We start from the raw sequence: 19,550 nt of genomic DNA, 5'->3' as shown, positions 1-19,550 counted from the left end.
GCAGAAAAAAAAAGAAAAAGAAAATGGCTATACAAATGACCAACAAACATATGAAAAAATGCTCAACATCACTAATCATTAGGGAAATGTAAACCAAAACCACAATGAGATACCACCTTACACCAGTCAGAATGGTCATCATTAAAAAAATCAAGGCCACGCCTAGTGGCTCATGCATGTAATCCCAGCAATTTGGGAGCCTGAGGCAAGAGGACCACTTAAATCCAGCAATCCCACTACTAGGTATCTACCCAAAGGAACAGAGGTTGTTATATAAAAAAGACACCTGCATGTTTGTCACAGTATAAGTCACACTATCGCAAAGATGTGGAATCAACCTAAATGCCAACAACCAATCAGTGGCAATAAAAATGTGGTGTACATACACTATAGAATACCATTCAGCTATCAAAAAGAATTAAATATTCTTTTTGATTAAAAATGTCTTTTGCAGCAACTTGGATGGAATTGGAGAACATCTTTCTGTGAACTAACTCAGAAAAAGAAAACCAAACACTGCATGTTCTTGCTTATAAGTGGGAGCTAAACTAAGGATCCACAAAGACAGAGAGAACGGTATAATGCACACTGGAAATTCAGAAGGGGGAGGGGATAAGGAGTAGAGGGATGAAAAATCACCTGTCAGGTACAATGTGCACAGGTGGGGGTGGTGGGTACACTTAAAGCCCAGACTAAAAATTATTTGTACCCCCTAAAGCTATTGATAAAGAAAAAAAGTTACAGCAGGGTTAAAAGACAGAATGAAGGTGAAGTTTCTTACATTCATAATAAAAGCTGAGTGAGAAAGTAACTGCAAGAGAAACAGAAAGAATAAGACTCTTGGTAATTTAGTTTAAATACTAGCTTGTAGGATGAGGTCTGCAGCAGAAAACAGCAATCTAACCTTCAGAAGTCTATGACTTGGACATTATACCAGAGCAATGGATCTCAAGAATGGCTCCCAGACAAGGAATAGCAGTCTCACTTGAAAAGTCGTTAGAAATGCAAATTCTCAAGCCCATGACAAACCCACTGGAGCAGAAACCCAGGGTGGGGTGAGGTGCAGGGAGGAAGGCCCAGCAATCTGTTTTAACAGGCCCTCCAGGTGATTTTGGTGGATGCTAAGGTTTGAAAAGGGACAAGGAGGCCCCCTTATATCATATCTCCATTGAAGCAGTCCCACATGGCTTCACTGAAAAGTCATGCAGAGAAGCCTCCACCCATCCCACTTTTCCTACCCACACTAGTTGGAACAAGAGTTGTGTAATCTCAAGACTTTTGCATTGGCTATAGAGAGGCGAGAAAGCCAAGCTCTGAGCTTGATTGCAATAGCTCACACATTTCCCATACTGAATGTTTGTGACTACCAGTAAGATACTCATATCCAGTTGGTTTTTTTTAATTGAAAAGTCAACTGGCAATACTGATACAGATATCTGGCTGATAATTTGTAGAACTGCTGGTAATCATGCTGGCTCACACCTGCCCCGTAAATTACTATATATAAGTTCTGAGGCCCCTGAGGACCAGGTACGTTTTAACAGTAAAGAACAGCCACTGCTGTAGTTTTCTTTTCTTTTTTTTTTTTTTTTTGAATGGGAGTCTCACTCTGTCGCCCAAACTGGAGTTCTGTGGCCGCTCCCGGCCACCGCAGCCTGGACCTGCTGGGCTCCGGCGAACCTTCCACCTCAGCCTTCCAAGGCGCGGGATTACAGGCTGAGCCACCAAGCCCGGCTACTGCTGTAGTTTTCAACATGCTTTCTCATATCTCAGTTTATGCCTTCTCTCAGATCCACAGAGAAATGGCAGAAGCAGAGTTATTCAATTCCCCACCCATGGTGACAAAACAGTCACCTGACTCCAGGCTCGTGCTGTTTCTAATGCTCCAACAAGCCATTTCCAAAGTGGGGTCAGGGAAAGGAAGCGAGGAGGAAGCCAAAAGACAGCAGGGCCTGATGGGACCCCAAGTATCAGTCAGCATTGGGACAAACAGAATGGGGAAAGCATCAATACTATCACCATTCTGACAGGATGAGAATAATCTCTGGCAATTTTTACCTTCCAGAATTTGGTGAGCCCTGGAGTCCCGTACATACTGCTGAACAGCATAATCCTTCAGGTAGCCATAGCCTCCATGCATCTGTAAAGCTTGGTTGCAGATCTTCAGTGAGACAGGGATTAGATGTCTTTGATTCTTGGAAGTTCATGGAAAAAGAGGCTTCCCTACCTACTCCAGCCCACAATCTGGCAGCTTGCTTTCAGATGAGAGTAAAAACAACCCAAAGCTAAGGCCATGTATGAGGCTCCATATTCCATGTGGTCCGAGACAGCAAGGAAAATAAGGGAAATTCACTTACTGAACGTGTCATTTCCCATCAGACAAGCAACTCAAAGAGCTCTCTGCTTTTCTTGCTGATTACCCACCAGAAGCAGCCCACAACTACCTTCGCTGGTATTATATGAAACTAAAGTGCCATCTAGTGGCAATGTAGCTTCAGTGCAGCTCTCCCCCGATGATGTAAACACGGCAGAGGCACTGGGCTACTGGGAACCTTCCAAAGGTGGTGCCTCATCTAGAACACAACCAAATGACAATGACATAATGAAGTAAGTAATGGCATGAAGCAGGCCAAAAACAAGCTATGAGCACTGCCATGCAGGCCTCTCATGAGTTAATTTATATCCTTAAGATCCAAGGTAATCCCTGCAGCATCCCAGGAGAGCTGGGTTCCAAAGTTGACTCATGCCTCTCAACATCCCTGAGCCTGCAGATGCTCCCTGTCTGTCCCAGTAGAACTACATGGCTTATCACTTACGGCAAAGCATTCATCTGTAGCAAACAGCTTAGCCATGGAGCACAGGGCCACTGCATCTTCCCGCTCCTCCTGCAGAGCCACCGCTGCATTGCGGATTATCAGTCGCGAGGCCACCAGCCTTGTTGCCATATCAGCCAGTTTGAATTGCAGGTACTGCATCACAGGAGAGAAGAGAAGCAGACAAGACAAAGAGGCTTGGGCCAGCACCTGTTCTGGGACCCTCGATAAGACATTTCTAATAAGGTGCCTTTTCTAAGTGAAGCAAGGCTTCAAAGTCTCTTGCCTCTCTTACACAGGAAATTTATTGCTTTTTAAGTTCTAAGTCCACTTTGAGTGCCCTGCACTTTGATATTATTACCTCCTGACAAAGACCATTGTTAGAAATAAAGCACAAGCTCTGGCTAAGATGGTAGTAGTAGGACTCCATGAGGGATATCACGACTACACTCTCTTAGAGAACATGGGTCTTAGAGCAGGTCTCAGATTGAAAAGAGTGGAAAGCCATGCAGAGATACAGAGACATTACCTGGTTACTGGCCAGAGGCTCTCCAAACTGCTTCCGGACATTGAGGTGGTCTCGGGTGAGGATCACTGAGGCATGAGCAGCCCCTAGAGAGCAGGAAGCTAGAGGGGAAGAACACCTATGTTCCAAATAAGCCAGGATAGTACTATTGTCCCCAGCCTGCTGCCTCCCTGACCCACCCCATCCTATCCTCACCAACGTTGATCCTCCCTCCATTCAGTCCTTTCATGGCAATGAGGAAGCCCTGCCCCTCCTTCCCAATTCTGTTGGCCACGGGGACAGCACAGTCTTCAAAGATCACGGCTCGGGTTGGCTGGGAATTCCACCCCACCTGGCAAAAATCAGGCACTGTGTGGCTGCCCAACAATCCAGCAGGCAGGGCGGCCTTTCCTGTGAAGTATGGGTTCCAGGACCCTGGGACTTAGCCTTGTAAGAACTTAAAACGAGGAAAAAGAAAAAGTTCAGATTTAAAGGCTTGTCAACACTCATAAAGATGTTTCTTTTGGCTAAACATTTTTTAACTTATTAAGAGAATCTGCTTTCTAACATGTAGCCTCCAGACTAACCTACAAACGCTTCTCAATACTTCTATGACTACAGCAGGATCAACCCTCCTTTTTGGTGCCTCTATGAGAATACTCTTTTATAAGAGAAGAGACAATATAAGAATTATATGGAGAAGTTAAAGTTATTTCTAAAGGCCTTAACAAAACCACACTGCCCTTTTAAAATCTTAGTGTTCCTAAAAGATGCTATAAATGGAGTGGGAGGATGAACATACTCTGTGCCAGCAACACCTGGTCTAGCATTTAGCTGCAGAGAGATACAGTGATGTGCCAGCACTAGCTCAGGAAAGCTAACTCTGTACCTCTTTCCTAACTCAGCATTCTATGGTATTGCAGTAGAAACCTGAAATCAGCCATGGGCAAGGATGCCCACTTTCACCACTCCTATTCAACACAGTACTTTAAGTCTTAGTCAGAGCAATCAGGCATGAAAAAGAAAAAAAGTGTATCCAAACTGGAAAAAAAGAACTCAATCTCTGTATGCCAACAATATGCTCTTATACCTAGAGAATCCTAAAACTCCTCCAAAAGACTCCTGGACTTGATAAAATAATTCAGTAAAGTTTCAGGATACAAAATCAATAAACACACTTCAGTAGCACTGCCATACACCAGTAGCAACCAAGCTGAGAATCAAATCAAGAACTCAATTCCATTTACAACAGCAGCCAAAAAAATTAAAGTATATTTAACGAAGGAGGTAAAGATCTCTACAAAGAGAACTACACAACTCTGATGAAAGAAACTGTAGAGACACAAACAAATGGAAAAACATCCCATGCTCATGGATTGGAAGAATCAACATTATTAAAATGACCAAATTACCTAAAGTAATCTACAGAGTCAACACAATCCCCACCAAACTACCAATGCCATTTTTCACAGAACTAGAAAAAAAAACAATCCTAAAATTCATATGGAATCAAAAAAGAACCAGAAAATACCAAAGCAATCCTAAGGAAAAAGAACAAAGCTGGAAACATCATATTACCTGATTTCAAATTATACTACAAGGCTGTAGTAACCAAAACATCATGGTACTGGTACAAGAGCAGACATATGGACCAATGGAACAGAATAGAGAATCCAGAAATAAACCCAAACACCTACAACAAACTGATCTTCAACAAAGCAGACAAAAACACACACTGGGGAAAGGACACCCTATTCAACAAATGGTGCTGGGAAAATTGGATATCTACATGCAGAAAAATGAAACTTGATCCATGTCTCTTACCATATGCCACATTAACTTGAGATAGATTAAAGACTTAAATGTCAGACTTGAAATCATAGAAATTCTATAAGGAAACCTAGAAAAAAACTCTTTTGGACATTGGCCTAGAAAATAATTTATGACTAAAGCCACAAAGGTAAATGCAATAAAATAAGTGGGACTTGATTCAACTAAAAAAGTTTCTGCATAACAAAATAAATAATCAACAGAGCAAAATAGGCAACCTACAGATTGGAAGAAGATATTAGCAAACTATACATCTGACAAAGGATTAATATCCAGAATCTACAAATAATTCAAACAAATCAGCAAGAAAAAAGCAAATAACCCCATGAAAAAGTGGGGAAATGACATGAACAAACACCAATCAAAAGAAGATATACATAGGGTCAATAAACATATGAAACAATGCTCAACATCAATAATCATCAGTGAAATGTAAATTAAAACCACAATGAAATACCACCTTACACCAGTCAGAATGGCCATTATTTAAAAATAAACAACAGATGCTGGCATTGATGTGGTAAAAAGGGAACACTTATACACTGTTGGTGGGAGTGTATAGTACAACCTCTGTGGAAATTGGTATGGAAATTTCTCAAAGAACTAAAAGTAGATCTACCATTTGATTCAGTAATCCCACTAGAAGGTATCCACCTAATGGAACAGATCATTATACTAAAGAGACACCTACACTCAGATGTTTCCACAATTGCAAAGATGTGGAATCAACCTAAATGCCCATCAACTGATCAGTGGATAATGAAAATGTGATACACACACACACACACACCATGGAATTCTATTCAGCCGTTAAAAAAAGAATTAAATAAACGTCTTTTGCAGCAATTTGGATAGAATTGAAGAACATTATCCTAAGTGAACTAACATAGGAACAGAAAACCAAACACTGCATTTTCTCACTTATGAGTGGGAGCCACCAGGGATCTGCAAAGGCATAGAGAATGGTATAATGGATATTAGAGACTCAGAAGGGGAGGGGAGGAAGGAATGGAAAGATGAAAAATTACCTACAGGATATAATGTGCATAGGTGGGGCTGGTGGGTACAGTTAAGGCCCAGACTTCTTTGCCACTATACAATGTATCTATGTAAACAAAAACTATTTGTATATCCTAAAACTACTGAAAAAAGAAAAACAACAAAATAAATAAATAAATAGAGTATTTATGACAGAAATTGGCAAACATTACAAATATGGGTTGTTGTTGTTGTTTTTCCTCCCCAGAGATTTGGTCTACCAGGACATCACTGGATATGTCAGTCATCGGCTCAGAGAAAACTTTGAATACCTGAGATGTAGTTCATGTTATGTAACTAACTAGCTGTGTTTTGCATCTTTGGACAAATAACTCAATTTGATTGTCTGATGCCTTTGTTTTCCTTATATAAAATAAGTAAGTTGGACTAGAAAGCCAGAAGAGACTATTTCTTCAAACAAAATCTGATTCAGATATTTTACATATAAACAGATTAAGGCCTTTACTACTTGTTCTCCATTCATCTCCTCTTCCAAGTACTCCAATGCTTCAAAGAACTTTAAGGCTTAGGAAGGTCGATTTTGAAAACTATGAACTATATTTCCCAGTTCCCTTCTGGCTCTGAAAATACTATTGACTTCACATTATTTCCTTATATAAAAACATTCAACAGCATTCTTCTGTTTATAAGCTCTACTCCTAATCCTTTTATTTAAGGTCTACCCTCAACCCCAAGGGGGTAGCACAGGCTTTGCACACAGTAGGAATCTAGGAAATGCCTACTACTTTACAAAAAAGAAGGAACACTAAAATTCATAGCTACTTGGCAATTACATAGGGTCAGGAAGGATAACGCAGGAAAACAGGGAAACCCTAGAAGCTATAGGGAGATATATGTCTATCTAGAGGTCACTTCATAACTTGACTTCTCTCCAAAAGTACAAATTAGAGATAGATGACTGAAGCATCTGGTCTCAGAAACCTAGGAATGTCTCACTTTTCAAAGTATAGAAGAACTGTCCTATTTAGATTACTTAAATACAATCACCTCCAATAAGTTTTACTTTATTTTTAATCAAAGAAGAAAAGTGGACAACATGCTTTTCATTCCTGAGACTTCTGGTCAATGCCAGATCTTCAATATGAATCTCTTCTTGGGTAATAAAGTGTACAAAGTGTAACAAAGTTAACCAACATAAGCTGGATAAGAAGTAATAGTGGAGGCAGAGAGATGACAGCACTAAGTAACAGGTGACTTGTGGAACTTGCTGGCAAACTTTGCCACTTTCCCCAGAGGCCTAATGTTTCTTTAACAATGCCCTATTCTATTTCATGTGCTACTGTCAAAAATCCTAATAGGAGCAGTTGCTTCAAAGGTAGGTTAGCAAGTGCACAAACTTATTTTCTGAAAGAGAGCTGGAGTTGGTCTGGCAGGCGGCAAAGTCACATAACTTTAACTGTTACTTGTCCAATAGCCACTCACCTTTTTCTCCTTCTTGCCAAAACTGAGGCCTGGGGTTCCCTTCTCAACAACTACACATGAGATGCCTTTGGGGCCTGGTCCTCCTGTTCGGCACATGACCACATAGATGTCTGACTCACCACCACCACTGATGAAGGCCTGTGGGGTTGGAGAAGGGAATGCACAGGGATCAGAGAATGCATGAGTTCTCAGAGCCTACCATCTGGGAGAACCACTGGGGTCCACCCCATCAACAGGACATTGAAAGGTATAATGGCACAAAATAACTGAGGAGTGGTAAAAGGTAGCTGCTGTAACTGGGAAATTAGGGGTTTAGTTGATGAGAGTATAAAAAGGATAGACAAAAATGAATGAAATTATCTGGAATCAGATTAGAAGAGATAGAAACAGTGAGAATGAATGAAGGGAAATGGGTCAGAGGTTCTCTTCCCAACATGCAAAACTCCCTTGGAAACGTTAACTTGCAGACATGAAGGAACCAGGGGAAGGTGGAAGGTGGGAACAATCTCCAAGGTGCTCTGGGAAGACAGCATGCTAGTTAGTACCTTGGAGCCATTAAGGAGGTAATGATCTCCTTGTCGTTTAGCCGAGGTCATAAGAGATGCAGCATCACTCCCACTTCCTGAGGCAGGTATCAAAAAGGAGCAGAGAGGGGAGAAAGTCAGTGAAGTCAAGGGAGCTCAGCACAGTCCAATATCCTAGGAAATCTTCCCTAGAGAGAAACAGCTCAGTGTGTGCCATTGTAAAATCCAGACGGCCAAAAGGACATTCTGGACTTGGTGAAAACTACTTGTACCAGTTGGGCCACTGTCACCTCCCAACACACCAGCTGGCAGGGGCCTTCCTATAAGGTCTCTGGCCCACAGGACTGACATCAAGTCATGGGACTCTATTCCTCCCAGGCTAACTGCTTCATAAGCAGTGGTTGTATGTCAATGGGCTAGAAGGAGTGTTCAGTGACTCCACTAGAAACATATCTCTCTCTGCTATATCTTGCCTGCAGTGTGGCAAACCCACCTGGTTCAGTGAGGCAGTAGGAAGCAAACTTCTCCATGGTACAGAGTGGTGGGCAAAATTTGTGCCTCTGTTCCTCATTTCCATAGCTATCAATCATCCAGGCACACATGCTGACAGGTACACCAAGAAAAGACATTGACAGAAATAAATATGAAAAGAAAAGAAATTGGGGTAGGAGGATGGGGAAAGAGAACAAAGGGCCGGACAGCAAAGTAGAGTGAAGCAGAAGAGAGAGTGGGAAAGGAAAAGTCACAATTGAGAAGATTAAACTTTAAAAGAACAGATTGGGCCATTGCCTTGCTAAGCTATGGTGTGGCCATGTGTTCTTTGAGCTACGGCCAGGGCCATGTTTCCTGGCTTTGGCCCCCCTCCCCTACCTTGGGGAGATGAATCTCCTCTTTTTCTCTAATTTTCTTTCTAGACAAACTATATTTTCTAATCTTAAAAAAAAAAAAAAAGAACAGACTGGATTAAAACATATTCCTGGACTAAGGACTACCCAGAGATAACCAGGGCCAAGGTATTTCTCACCTGGATGTTCATATTACTTCTAGTTAGGCTACATGAGACACTAAAAATCAGAGAGTTTTAGTACTTTCTATTCATTTCTCAAATCACTGCAAATTCCCTTGTTGGATTGAGAAAAAGCATAACAGGACCAAAACAAGACCCTGACCTCTCTATTGGAGAAGTCTGCTGGTACCAACTAAATCTAGGATTTGGGAGAAGGCTGGCAGACCCAATTTCCTAAGGAATGCATAAAACAATGGAATCAAGTTCAATAAGCTGCAGCAGACCTGGTATGTAAGTCTAGTTCCTCAAGGGCAATCAGCGGAAAAAAATCAATCTTTTTTCTATGAATACAAAATTTGCCAATACAACCATGTGAGTATTTCATTGTGCTTTCCTAGCTTGGGTACTCACTTGTGGATGCTTATGTAGGCTGTGGTGCTTGTACAGCCTGTAGCCAAGGCTTCAAATATGACAGAGGTATCAAGCCGTGACAGTCCAGACCCACCCACATCTGTTCGTACGTAAATTCCCCCAAAGCCCAGCTGGGCTGCCTTCCGCATCACATCCACTGGGAACAGTTCCTATGTACAAAAGAGAGCAAGGCCATTAGTAAATGATTCAGAGATGAACGTTCCTTTAGGGGCAAACTGAGGGAATTTGAATGCTTGTATCTGGGAGAGTACAGGGATTCTTTTAACTTCATATGCCTGTTTGTCATCTTACACTTGTATCAGATAACAGATATTCTGTAAGAACTATTCTTCTCACATTAAAGTTTCATTTTATTATCTATAGAACTCCCTCAGTTTTAAGTCCAAATCTGTGTTTAATTTTTATTTATTTGTTTGTTTGTTTTTTGAGTCAGAGTGTCACTCTGTCGCCCAGGCAGGAGTGTAGTGGCACGCTCATGGCCACCGCAGCCTTGACTTGCTGTGCTCAGGGAATCCTTCTATCTTAGCCTTCCAAGTAGCTGGAACCACAAGCCTGTGCCATCAGCCTGGCTAATTTTTTGATTTATTGTAGAAATGAGATCTTGCCATGTTGCTCAGGCTGGTCTCGAACTCCCCAGTCCAAGCAATCCTCTCAACTCGGCCTCCCAAAGTGTTGGGATTACAGGCATGAGCCACTGCACCTGGCTCTGTGTTCAATTATTTTTTTAAAGTATCTATAAGATAATCAGGATGAGCCGGGCTCGGTGGCTCAGCCTGTAATGCTGCGCCTTTGGGAGGCTGAGGTGAGTGGATTGCCTGAGCCCGTGGGTTCAAGACCTGCCTGGGCAGCGAGACCTCATGTCTACAATAAAAAAAAAAAAAAAAAAAAAAAATCAGCCGGGCGTGGTAGCGCATGCCTGTAATTCCGGCTATTCGGAAGGCTGAGGCGGAAGGATCGCTGGAGCCCAGCAGGCGAGGCTGCGGTGGCCGGAAGCGGCCACTGCACTCCAGTCTGGGCGACAGAGTGAGACTCCAACTCAAAAAAAAAAAAAAAGATAATCAGGATGATTTCTATGAAAGGAATCACTCATGACTGGTACTCACTTGGAGTAAGAGTTGGTAAGTAGAGAAAAGATACCAAATAATTAGAATTATCAAGAGATTAAGATAAAGGTCATCGCATGAGACATTTTTGGAACACCTAGACACAAGGGAAACTCCTACCTTCTGGTCCCACTCTGCCATATTTGGAGCCATCTCCCGAGCTGCAAAATCAAAGGCCACTTTCTGAAATTCTTTCTGCTCCTCATTAAGTCCTATGGAAGCTATGGGCAGGAATGTATATAATCAATTCTACTACAGGGGTCAGAGAAGAATACAGTCAACAAGAAGAACCACAAAGCTGAGACAGTGGACCTACTATGGCATTTCCCATAAACAGTACAGCCTTTAACAGCAAGAGAATGGTATCTTCCATCACTAATCAGTTTATCAGAAGGAGAAGAGACAGTTCCAACACACACCCACATCAACCTAGGACAGGTTGATATGGTTGATACATGGGATTTCCCAGACATCTTTTATCCTAGTCACTTAGTAAAATACAGTCACAGCTCTACAGGTAAATATCAAATCTTTGGTCATTATGAGTAGCACTAAAGAGCACTAAAGTAACACTATGAAATCACACTAGATAACAATTACTTTGTGCCTACTATTGATGCATGGTCCTTCCAAATGAATGTAAGTGCAGGTGTCAGAGTCTGCTCTTCTGGAGCAAACCTGGCCATCAGTAATGGCTGGCTGCATGAGTCATAAGAAAGCACTTCTGTCTCTAACTAGTATTCTCATTAAAGCAGGAAACTCTGAAATGAATGGTTGCGAGGATTAAAGATTAGGTTACTTTGGGAAACTCAGAGCAGAAACCTATGTTAGAAATATAGTTAGGGTCAGGTGTGATGGCTCACGCCTGTAATCCTAGCACTTTGGAAGGTGGAGATGAGAGGATTGCCTGAGCCCAGGGGCTCGAGAACAGCCCGAGCAACTTGGCGTGACCTCGTCTCTACAACAAATCAAAAAATTAGCTGGGCATAGTGGCCCATGCCTGCAATTCCAGCTACTTGAAAGGCTAAGGTGGAAGGATCACCTGAGCCCAGCAGATCAAGGCTGCTATAGCCATGAGTGCACCAGTGCACTCCAGCCTGGGCGACAGAGTGAGACTTCAACTCAAAAAAAAAAAAAGAAAGAAAGAAAAATAAAAAGAAAGGAAAAAAAAAGAAAAGAAATATAGTTAGGGACAGGGATAAACAGTTCATGGTTCTCTGCCGGAGGTCTGGCCATTTACTCGCACAATCTTTGCACAAGTGTTGCTGTAGATCATGGCTCAAAGATCATCCACAAAAGAAAATTGAGTGTCTACTACATAGTGCTGGGGCTACAAAGATGAATACGGTTCATTTACACCAAGGATGACATAAACAGTAATAATATAAACATCTTATTGTATAAAGAGAAGTGCTACTGAATTTCAGTTCTACCAAGAACTCAATAAATGATAACAATCAAATAAATAACAGGAAATAATTTCAAGTAAATCATATGCATAAGTAAATGCAACATAATTGCATATTCTTTTTAGATAGATGGCAAATACAGTCAATTTTTAAAAGGTAATGATTAACAAAAGGAAAGCCTTGGTTGGAGAAAAAAAGTGAAAAAAGGCAAATGTAAAAGTAACGTATACAAAAGAGAGTAAATTATACATGGGAAAGTATGATGACTAAGTAAAAATACCTACGTTCCCAGAAAAAATACACTATAAAAACAAAACAGACACCAGGCCTCATGAACTTTGTCAGAATGACTGACACAGCTTAAGATGCCAAAGCATACACACTAAAAAGGTAAAGTTGTCCAGCCACTCAAGCAAGATGCAAAACAAAACCAAAAACACCTCTGAATAATTCCTTATCTGCTTTGGTATCTATCAACCAGGGTGACCTTGTTTATCAAATTCTAAGTGGGAGAACAGGGAAGTACCTCTTGAAGGAGTTTTAGAACACTGAAAACAGTATTCTACACCTTACTATACTTTACAGATCTAGTGTCAATGAAAGGGATTTATTCTGCTATAAAGAAAAATGTCATTTATTTAAAATAAGTAAAAATTGCTCCAGAAGAAAAAAGTGGTTAGGTGCTTGACAAAGAAGTCACAAACTGGTTGGTATCTTTGAGTTCCCCTACGTCCCCACCACTCCCTGTTACATTCAATATCTGCCTGGTGCCTAAGGACATTCACATTTGTAACTCTGGTAGAGCTGTCCATTTGCAATAATAGCTTCTCTTCCTGTATGACTTTCAACAGTGAAAAATGTTTTATAGCTATAGGTTTGCTATAAAATCTATAAATGCAAGCAAATCTTGTTTTACCCAGAAGTTTTGTTCAGTTATTACCACCAGCACCCAGCTTTTTACATTCTCAATACTTTAATGACCTATTGTTATGATTTTAAAAACTAACCATACAAACAACAACAGCAACAAAACCACAAGTTTCTTCACTTCTCTAAGCATACAAAGGTGAAGGGACAGAGCGGGAGCCTGGTCAGGAGAGACAGGACGGGGAGGAAGCCGGGCCGAGGGGAACGGGACAGGGACGAGGCAGAAGCCGGGCCCGGGTGACGGGACGGAGGGAGAAGCCGGGCCTGGGGTGACAGGACGGAGAAGAAGCCCGACCGAGGGTGATAGGACGGAGCGGGAGCCAGGTGGGAGTGACGGGACGCAGTGGGAGCCGGGCCGGGGAGTGGGTAAAGGGACGGAGCGGGAGCCGGGCCCGGGGACGACGGCCCGCAGCGGGAAGCCGGACCGGGGATGACTGGACCGAGGGGGAGCCGGGGTGACGGACGGAGCGGTAAGCCGGGCCGGCGGTGACAGGATTTGGGGGGGACTGCGGCCCATAGCGGATGCCCGCCTCCCAGAGAGAGCCTTACGATCTATGCAAGAGGTCAAACTCCGGGGACCGGTCTGGTCGAGAGCCCGGAGACCGCCACGCAGGCAGACGAGGCGCACCCCGAGACGCCGGCAGCCAGTCCTCAGCATCGCCGCCGCTCCTGCCCAGCCAAGGCCTGGGCACCCTCGACCTCCGCTGCCCTCGCACTGGCAGAGAACGACGGCGTGACAGCCACTTCCCCCACTGCACTCTGGGGGTTGTGTCCACCCACAGGCCGTCACAGCCCGGGTCCCGGGCAGGCCGCCGGAGCGCCAAGACTACAATTCCCAGAGATCCTAGGGCCTCGCCCCAACAGATACACGTCATCAATCAAGCGACGCAAGGCGCGCTGCCAGGTCTCTAGCACCGGAGGAGGTGGCCAGCCATCTGGTCTGCGGAGTGGTGAAAGTTGTTCCGTAAGGAGATGGTGCATGGATGGGAGAAGGATCAAGGAAAGAACTAAGGAGAGGCTATGAGAGATGGTCATGGCTTAGATAACGGAGGGAAGAATTTGAGGGGCGCAAGCACAATTGTCCCTGTCATTCGCAAAAGTCTGAGACCCTCTAGGATTCCTCTCATTGCCTCCATTTTGCGCTGCACTGCTTTTGGCGGGCAGTAGAGCTGCTTCTTGTTTCTCGGTTGCTTCCAGAATCATTCGCACCCCCAGACCTCTGCAGGGAGACCATGCCGAGACCCCGGAAGAGGCTGGCTGGGACTGCTGACCCAGGTGAGCAGCACCTAGACTGCAAAAAAGGCAGTCCCGTAAAGAACGTTTCTCAGCCGGCTCAGTCTGTAATTCCGCGCCTTTGGGAGGCTGAGGTGAGTGGATTGCCTGAGCCTGCAGGTTCGAGACCCGCCTGGGCAACTTGGCGAGACCTCATTTCTACAATAAATCAAAAATTAGCCGGGTGTGGTAGCGCGCGCCTGTAGGTCCAGCTACTTGGAAGGCTGAGGCGGAAGGATCGCCGGAGCCCAGCAGGTTGAGGCTGCGGTGGCCGGAGCGGCCACTGCACTCCAGTCTGGGTGACAGAGTGAGACTCCAACTCAAAAAAACGTTTCTCTAGGACCTGTTTAATACTATTCATTTTCTACTCCCTGCTTGTGGTAAGAATCCTTTGTGATTTATTTTATATCCCTTCATATCTAACCGCCCTCCATCTTTTCTCACCAAGCTTCCACCTAGAGTACCTTCTGTTTGTTCATTCGAGCAACAGCTATTTGTTAAGCGCAAATAGTTGCGATGCAGGGAGGCAAGTACTAAATATACAGTCCTTGCTCTCATGGAAAATGTAAACAACTGTGACAGGAATTTTAGGGGTATGAGACATAGGGAGGAATCATAGGGAAGACCTTGAGAAAGAAGTGGAATTTGAGTCTAACCTTGAATAGAAAGGTTTTCCACAGGCAAAATTTTAGTTCTCAAAAAGTGATGTCATTTTTATATTCACAAGAATGAATGGCATTCTAAGTGGATGCAGAGCAAAAACAAAGCAATGGAAAGTACAGAAATTACCTCTTTGGGGAATGACAAGCCTTCCAGATTGACTATAGCACATTGCAGTTATTTAACAACACGTGGTGTTTGTGGTGTGGTTATTAACCTTTAAGGACCATTAGGAAATCAGGCTAAGTAGGTATGCTGAGTTCAAAGCATTAGACATCCATAAGTGGTATTTAATGACAATTGTATAGAAATTTAGATATAGCAACTTAGACTAATTTTAACAGGCAGTATAGTATAATCATTAAATGTAGATTCAGATAGATCCAAGTAACTGCCTGACCTTGTATCTTGATTCTACTGTCACTGTATGTGATGTGGAGCATTTTTTTTCCAGATGAAGAGAAAGTCTCATAGGTTATGTAAATTAACGGAGTTAGGGTTAGGGTAACAAATAGAGCTTGGGGCTTAACATATAGTAAAAATGTAACAACTTAAGTATTGAGTTCCTACTATGTTCCAGGCACATTCTCTCTCTCTTAGGATAAAATGTTTACACAGTCCTGAATTAACTGCCTTTTCCAACTTTTCTTAGCACCTTTAAGGAGCAGAAAGGAGGCCATAAAGTACAGTGAACAAGAAGGAAAGAAGTATGAGATGCCTAATACTTACTGAGCAATTACTGTGATCTAAGCCTTTTGTTGTATTATCTCATTTAATCTTAAAACCAATCCCAAGTAGGTACCCAGTTTCCTCAGTGGAGAGAGCAAGTTGAGCAAAGAAAAGTAGATGATTAAGGAAAATATGTATTGACTACCGCCAAAATCTTTAATCCTAAACAACCCTGTATTCTTATCCCATTGAATAGAGCATCCAAAAGATATCCTATAAGATAGGTGTTTTTGTCCAAATTTAATAGCTAAGAAACAGAAGTTTCTTAACAATAAGATGAAGGTGCTACAGCTAGTAACTGATGGATCCACCATTTGAATCCAGGTCTGACTCCAAAGCGTGTATTCCACAATGGAGCATTACCACACAACAAGCATGACAGATCTTTTTGCTTCTCCTGTTGTAGACAAGAAGAGGCTATCAGGAAAACGTACCAAAACTGAGAACTCAGGTGAGGCATCACCTCAAGTGGAGAACTCCAGCCCTCAGAATACTTCATCCTCTGAAATTTGTGTGAAGAATCTAAGCAGGTATTGGCTGATGAAGTCAGAGCCAGAAAGCCGAATAGAAAAAGGTGTAGATGTGAAGGTGAGACCATGTACCTGTCTTCAATCCCTTCATGCTGTTTTTTGTTTTTTGGTTTTTTTTTGAGTTGGAGTCTCGCTCTGTCACCCAGACTGGAGTGCAGTGGCCGCTACTGGCCACCGCAGCCTCGACCTGCTGGGCTCCGGTGATCCATCCGCCTCAGCCTTCCAAGTAGCCGAAATTACAGGCATGCACTACCACGCCCGGCTGATTTTTTGACTTATTGTAGAGATGAGGTCTCGCTGCCCAGGCAGGTCTCGAACCCGTGGGCTCCCAAAGGCGCGGGATTACAGGCTGAGCCACCGAGCCCGGCTCATGCTGTTTTTTTAAAATGAAAAGTAAATATAAGACACCATCAGATTCTATCACCAGCTTCTTACCTTTAAAGGGTAGGGAAAAGGTTAAAAAATCAGCAGGATTTGTTACCATCAACTATCTGTTTTGTGAATCTTCTGTCTAGATCAGGGGTTGGCAGACTTTTTCAGCAAAGGGCCAGACAGTAAAAATTATAGTATTGTGGGCCTTATAATCTGTGTTGCAACTCTGCCCTTATAGCAAAAAAGTGGCCATAGATAGTATGTAAACAAACAGTTGTATTTGTGTTCAAGTAAAACTTTATTTACAAAAATCAGGCATGGGGCTAGATTTGGCCTGATAATTTGCCTTTCTCTTACTACCTGCCATGCTCTTAGGTGTCTCTCTGCCGACAGGTGGTATATATACAGGAATTATATTCATTGGTTTGTAATGAATGTAAACCAATTTTAATAATAGCCTGGGGAAAATGTCAGTAGAAATATTACAGAAGAAGTATATAATACTTTAATAAGTGAAACGCAAGTAATCATCTGGATTATCCATTCAACTAATCCTCTTAATTAGGAAGGATAACAAGGTAACACAAGGCTTACTTATATTCACCCACATGCCACTTCCCAGTGAACTTGATACTTCCACTATAGCCAATAACACATCTCATTGTGGGGGAAGGATTCCATGTATACTTAACAATTGGCCAAGGAGTGGATTGTTTGATGAATGACTGTATTTCCTCTTTCCTAGTTCGGCATTGAGGATCTCAAAGCACAGCCCAAGCACACAACATGCTGGGATGGCATACGGAATTACCAGGTAAGAGGCTTAGGAGCAGGACCCCCAAGACCCAAGGTAGGAGAAATGCCTGCTTCCCTCTCATGATTTGTTCAGTAGCAGAACCACCTGGCCATGGTTGCTTTTTCTCAGAACCCAAACTTGATAATGTATTTAAAAATACCTTACTTACTCTGACTGGATGAAATTTGCAATTGGCCTATGTTCTGGTGTTGTCTGTGTGTTTTGGCAAAGGGAAAGAACTTTCTTATGAATTGGATAACTGTTGCAAAAAAGGAAAAAAACCATCTGCTAAAAGCTAGTGCTTTCCAGCTGGTGTAATGTATAATTTTTGTTTCTTCTCCCCTGGGACAGGCTCGGAACTTCCTTAGAGCCATGAAGCTGGAGGAAGAAGCTTTCTTCTACCATAGCAACTGCAAAGAGCCAGGCATAGCAGGACTTATGAAGGTTAGTTGGATGAGTTTTGGTCTGAATCCCTTTACTTCCAAAGAGACTTACTTATGTAGATATAAAAGAATACAGCTTAAATAGGTAACAAAATAGAAGAATCCCCCTCTCTAAGCCCCCCCGTCCCTTCCAACCCCCCATCACAGGAATAGGAAAAAACTGAGCTGCCCCTTCCTGTAAGGACTTGAATGAAGCAGTCCTTCATTTCAGGTCCCACCAGGAGACTTGTCTCCACCTCTGAGCCTTGGTCTCACTCGAAAACAGGCTTCATGGTAGCTCCTCCTTCAAGCTAAGAGTTTTCAGGATAAAATTATTAACTGTGCAGGTGGGAAAAAAACAGTGGTACAGTAATTATCTTTACCATTTGGTTTTAGAACATGCTTCTAAGACTTGTAAAAACAGGTTTGATTTCCTAACTATTGCTTGCCTTGGACTACGTATAATTTCCAGATATCTGAGCCCTCATTGGCTCCACAGCAAGGCAGATGGGATAAGAATATGCAGAAGGTTAGATGTGGATAAAGATTCACCATGAAGCTGACCGTGCAGGCAAATGATGGAGACTCTTGATTTTGGTTTTAGATCGTGAAGGAGGCTTACCCAGACCACACACAGTTTGAGAAAAACAGTCCCCATTATGACCCGTCCAGCAAGAAGGAAGACCCCAAATGGTCCATGGTAAAGAACACTCTTCCTGTTTCTTGAGAGGGGCAAGATAGACAAAGGGAAGAAGTGAGTCTGGTGTGCTTTCAGGTCAAGGTACACAGCCCAGCTTTAACTCAGATGAGGTGATGCTGACTTTGGAGATAAGAACAAAACACTGGCAACCCAGCATAGGAACCTCCTACAAGTGGTTAAAAACACAGCAGGCAGAGTCTGATGGACATCTTTCTGTCACATTCACTGTTTTCACATAGGTGGATGTACAGTTTGTTCGGATGATGAAGCGTTTCATCCCTCTGGCCGAGCTCAAAACTTATCATCAAGCCCACAAAGCTACTGGTGGCCCCTTAAAAAACATGACTCTCTTCACTCGCCAGAGACTCTCAGTTCAGCCCCTGACCAAAGGTAAGAGTGGGTCTTTCCCCTTATCATCCAGCAACAGAATTCCTGTTTAACGAGCTGATTAAACTTGGGCATGGCATTCAACCTGAGTCACCTGTAATGACCATGAGGGAGGCAATATGTCCTGAGTTACCCATTACTGCATACACTATACTCTACAGTGCTTGGCACTCAGTCAGACACTCTATAAATAGTTTTTGAACAAGTGATTACCTGTTTTGGTTAACATGTAAAGTACTTGTGCCTGGCATAACTTCCCTGTTCGAGAGGAGACATTCAAGACCTAATTCTTCCCTTCCTTTTTCTCCTTTTTGTTAGAAGAGTTTGATTTTATTTTGAGCCTGGAGAAAAAGGAACCAAGTTAACTAAGACACTGTTGCTGGAATGACCAAGACATTACTCCAAGGAGGTCAAGTGTTTTTAAGACGAAGGTTTGAAAAGGCTTGCTTGCTTATGTTCACCTGGGCTTGTGTACACAGGTGGGTTTGTGTACTTTTTTCAATAAAGTATTAATACCAAAGTTGAAGCTTCTAAAACTGCATTGGGTGCAATGGAATACTTCACTGTAGATCTCTTACCTCCAGGCCGGCTCCTCATCTTCATTTACCATCATGACAGTTCTATAGTGGATAGCAGGGTGTGGGGCTAAGAT

The 19,550-nt window shown here is 42.8% G+C and overlaps 2 protein-coding genes across 4 annotated transcripts in view; one reads left to right on the top strand and one right to left on the bottom strand.

Annotated features, from left to right (window-relative positions):
* Positions 1-13,785, bottom strand: part of ACAD8 (acyl-CoA dehydrogenase family member 8) — a 17,441-nt gene extending 3,656 nt beyond the window's left edge. Inside the window, exons 1-10 of the mRNA XM_008069546.2 lie at positions 13,580-13,785; positions 10,815-10,915; positions 9,571-9,740; positions 8,647-8,756; positions 8,175-8,251; positions 7,630-7,767; positions 3,535-3,670; positions 3,343-3,440; positions 2,817-2,969; positions 2,059-2,161 (exon numbers count right to left, since the gene is read on the bottom strand). Coding sequence (XP_008067737.1) covers positions 2,059-2,161; positions 2,817-2,969; positions 3,343-3,440; positions 3,535-3,670; positions 7,630-7,767; positions 8,175-8,251; positions 8,647-8,756; positions 9,571-9,740; positions 10,815-10,915; positions 13,580-13,688 — 1,195 coding nt within the window. The 5' untranslated portion in view covers positions 13,689-13,785. The remainder of the gene's footprint in view (positions 1-2,058; positions 2,162-2,816; positions 2,970-3,342; positions 3,441-3,534; positions 3,671-7,629; positions 7,768-8,174; positions 8,252-8,646; positions 8,757-9,570; positions 9,741-10,814; positions 10,916-13,579) is intronic.
* Positions 13,786-14,033: 248 nt separating this feature from the next.
* THYN1 (thymocyte nuclear protein 1) lies at positions 14,034-19,425 on the top strand. 3 transcript variants are annotated; one of them, XM_008069543.1, is made up of 7 exons: positions 14,034-14,305; positions 16,098-16,279; positions 17,339-17,407; positions 17,741-17,833; positions 18,416-18,511; positions 18,751-18,901; positions 19,217-19,425. In XM_008069543.1, exons 1-7 carry the CDS (start codon positions 14,263-14,265, stop codon positions 19,261-19,263), a joined length of 681 nt encoding a protein of 226 aa, XP_008067734.1. In that variant the 5' UTR covers positions 14,034-14,262; the 3' UTR covers positions 19,264-19,425. The 3 variants fall into 3 exon arrangements, with proteins under 3 accessions (XP_008067734.1, XP_021574014.1, XP_008067735.1); XM_021718339.1 differs by lacking the exon at positions 18,751-18,901; XM_008069544.1 differs by lacking the exon at positions 18,416-18,511 and having other exon boundaries at positions 19,217-19,424.
* Positions 19,426-19,550: the final 125 nt, after the last annotated feature.

The sequence above is a fragment of the Carlito syrichta genome, unplaced genomic scaffold (assembly GCF_000164805.1).
Source record: "Carlito syrichta isolate Samal-C Ts95f unplaced genomic scaffold, Tarsius_syrichta-2.0.1 Scaffold312097, whole genome shotgun sequence".
Taxonomy (NCBI): Eukaryota; Metazoa; Chordata; class Mammalia; order Primates; family Tarsiidae; genus Carlito; species Carlito syrichta.
The sequence above is the reverse complement of the archived record's forward strand: the minus strand, read 5'-3'. Positions and strand labels throughout refer to the sequence as shown.

Bases quoted from the DNA above. Each gene is read 5' to 3' on its own strand.
- THYN1 (XM_008069543.1), top strand. From the start codon at position 14,263: ATGCCGAGACCCCGGAAGAGGCTGGCTGGGACTGCTGACCCAG. The intron at 17,834-18,415 runs GTTAGTTGGATG...TTTTGGTTTTAG, and splicing joins GCATAGCAGGACTTATGAAG to ATCGTGAAGGAGGCTTACCC. The intron at 18,902-19,216 runs GTAAGAGTGGGT...CCTTTTTGTTAG, and splicing joins AGTTCAGCCCCTGACCAAAG to AAGAGTTTGATTTTATTTTG.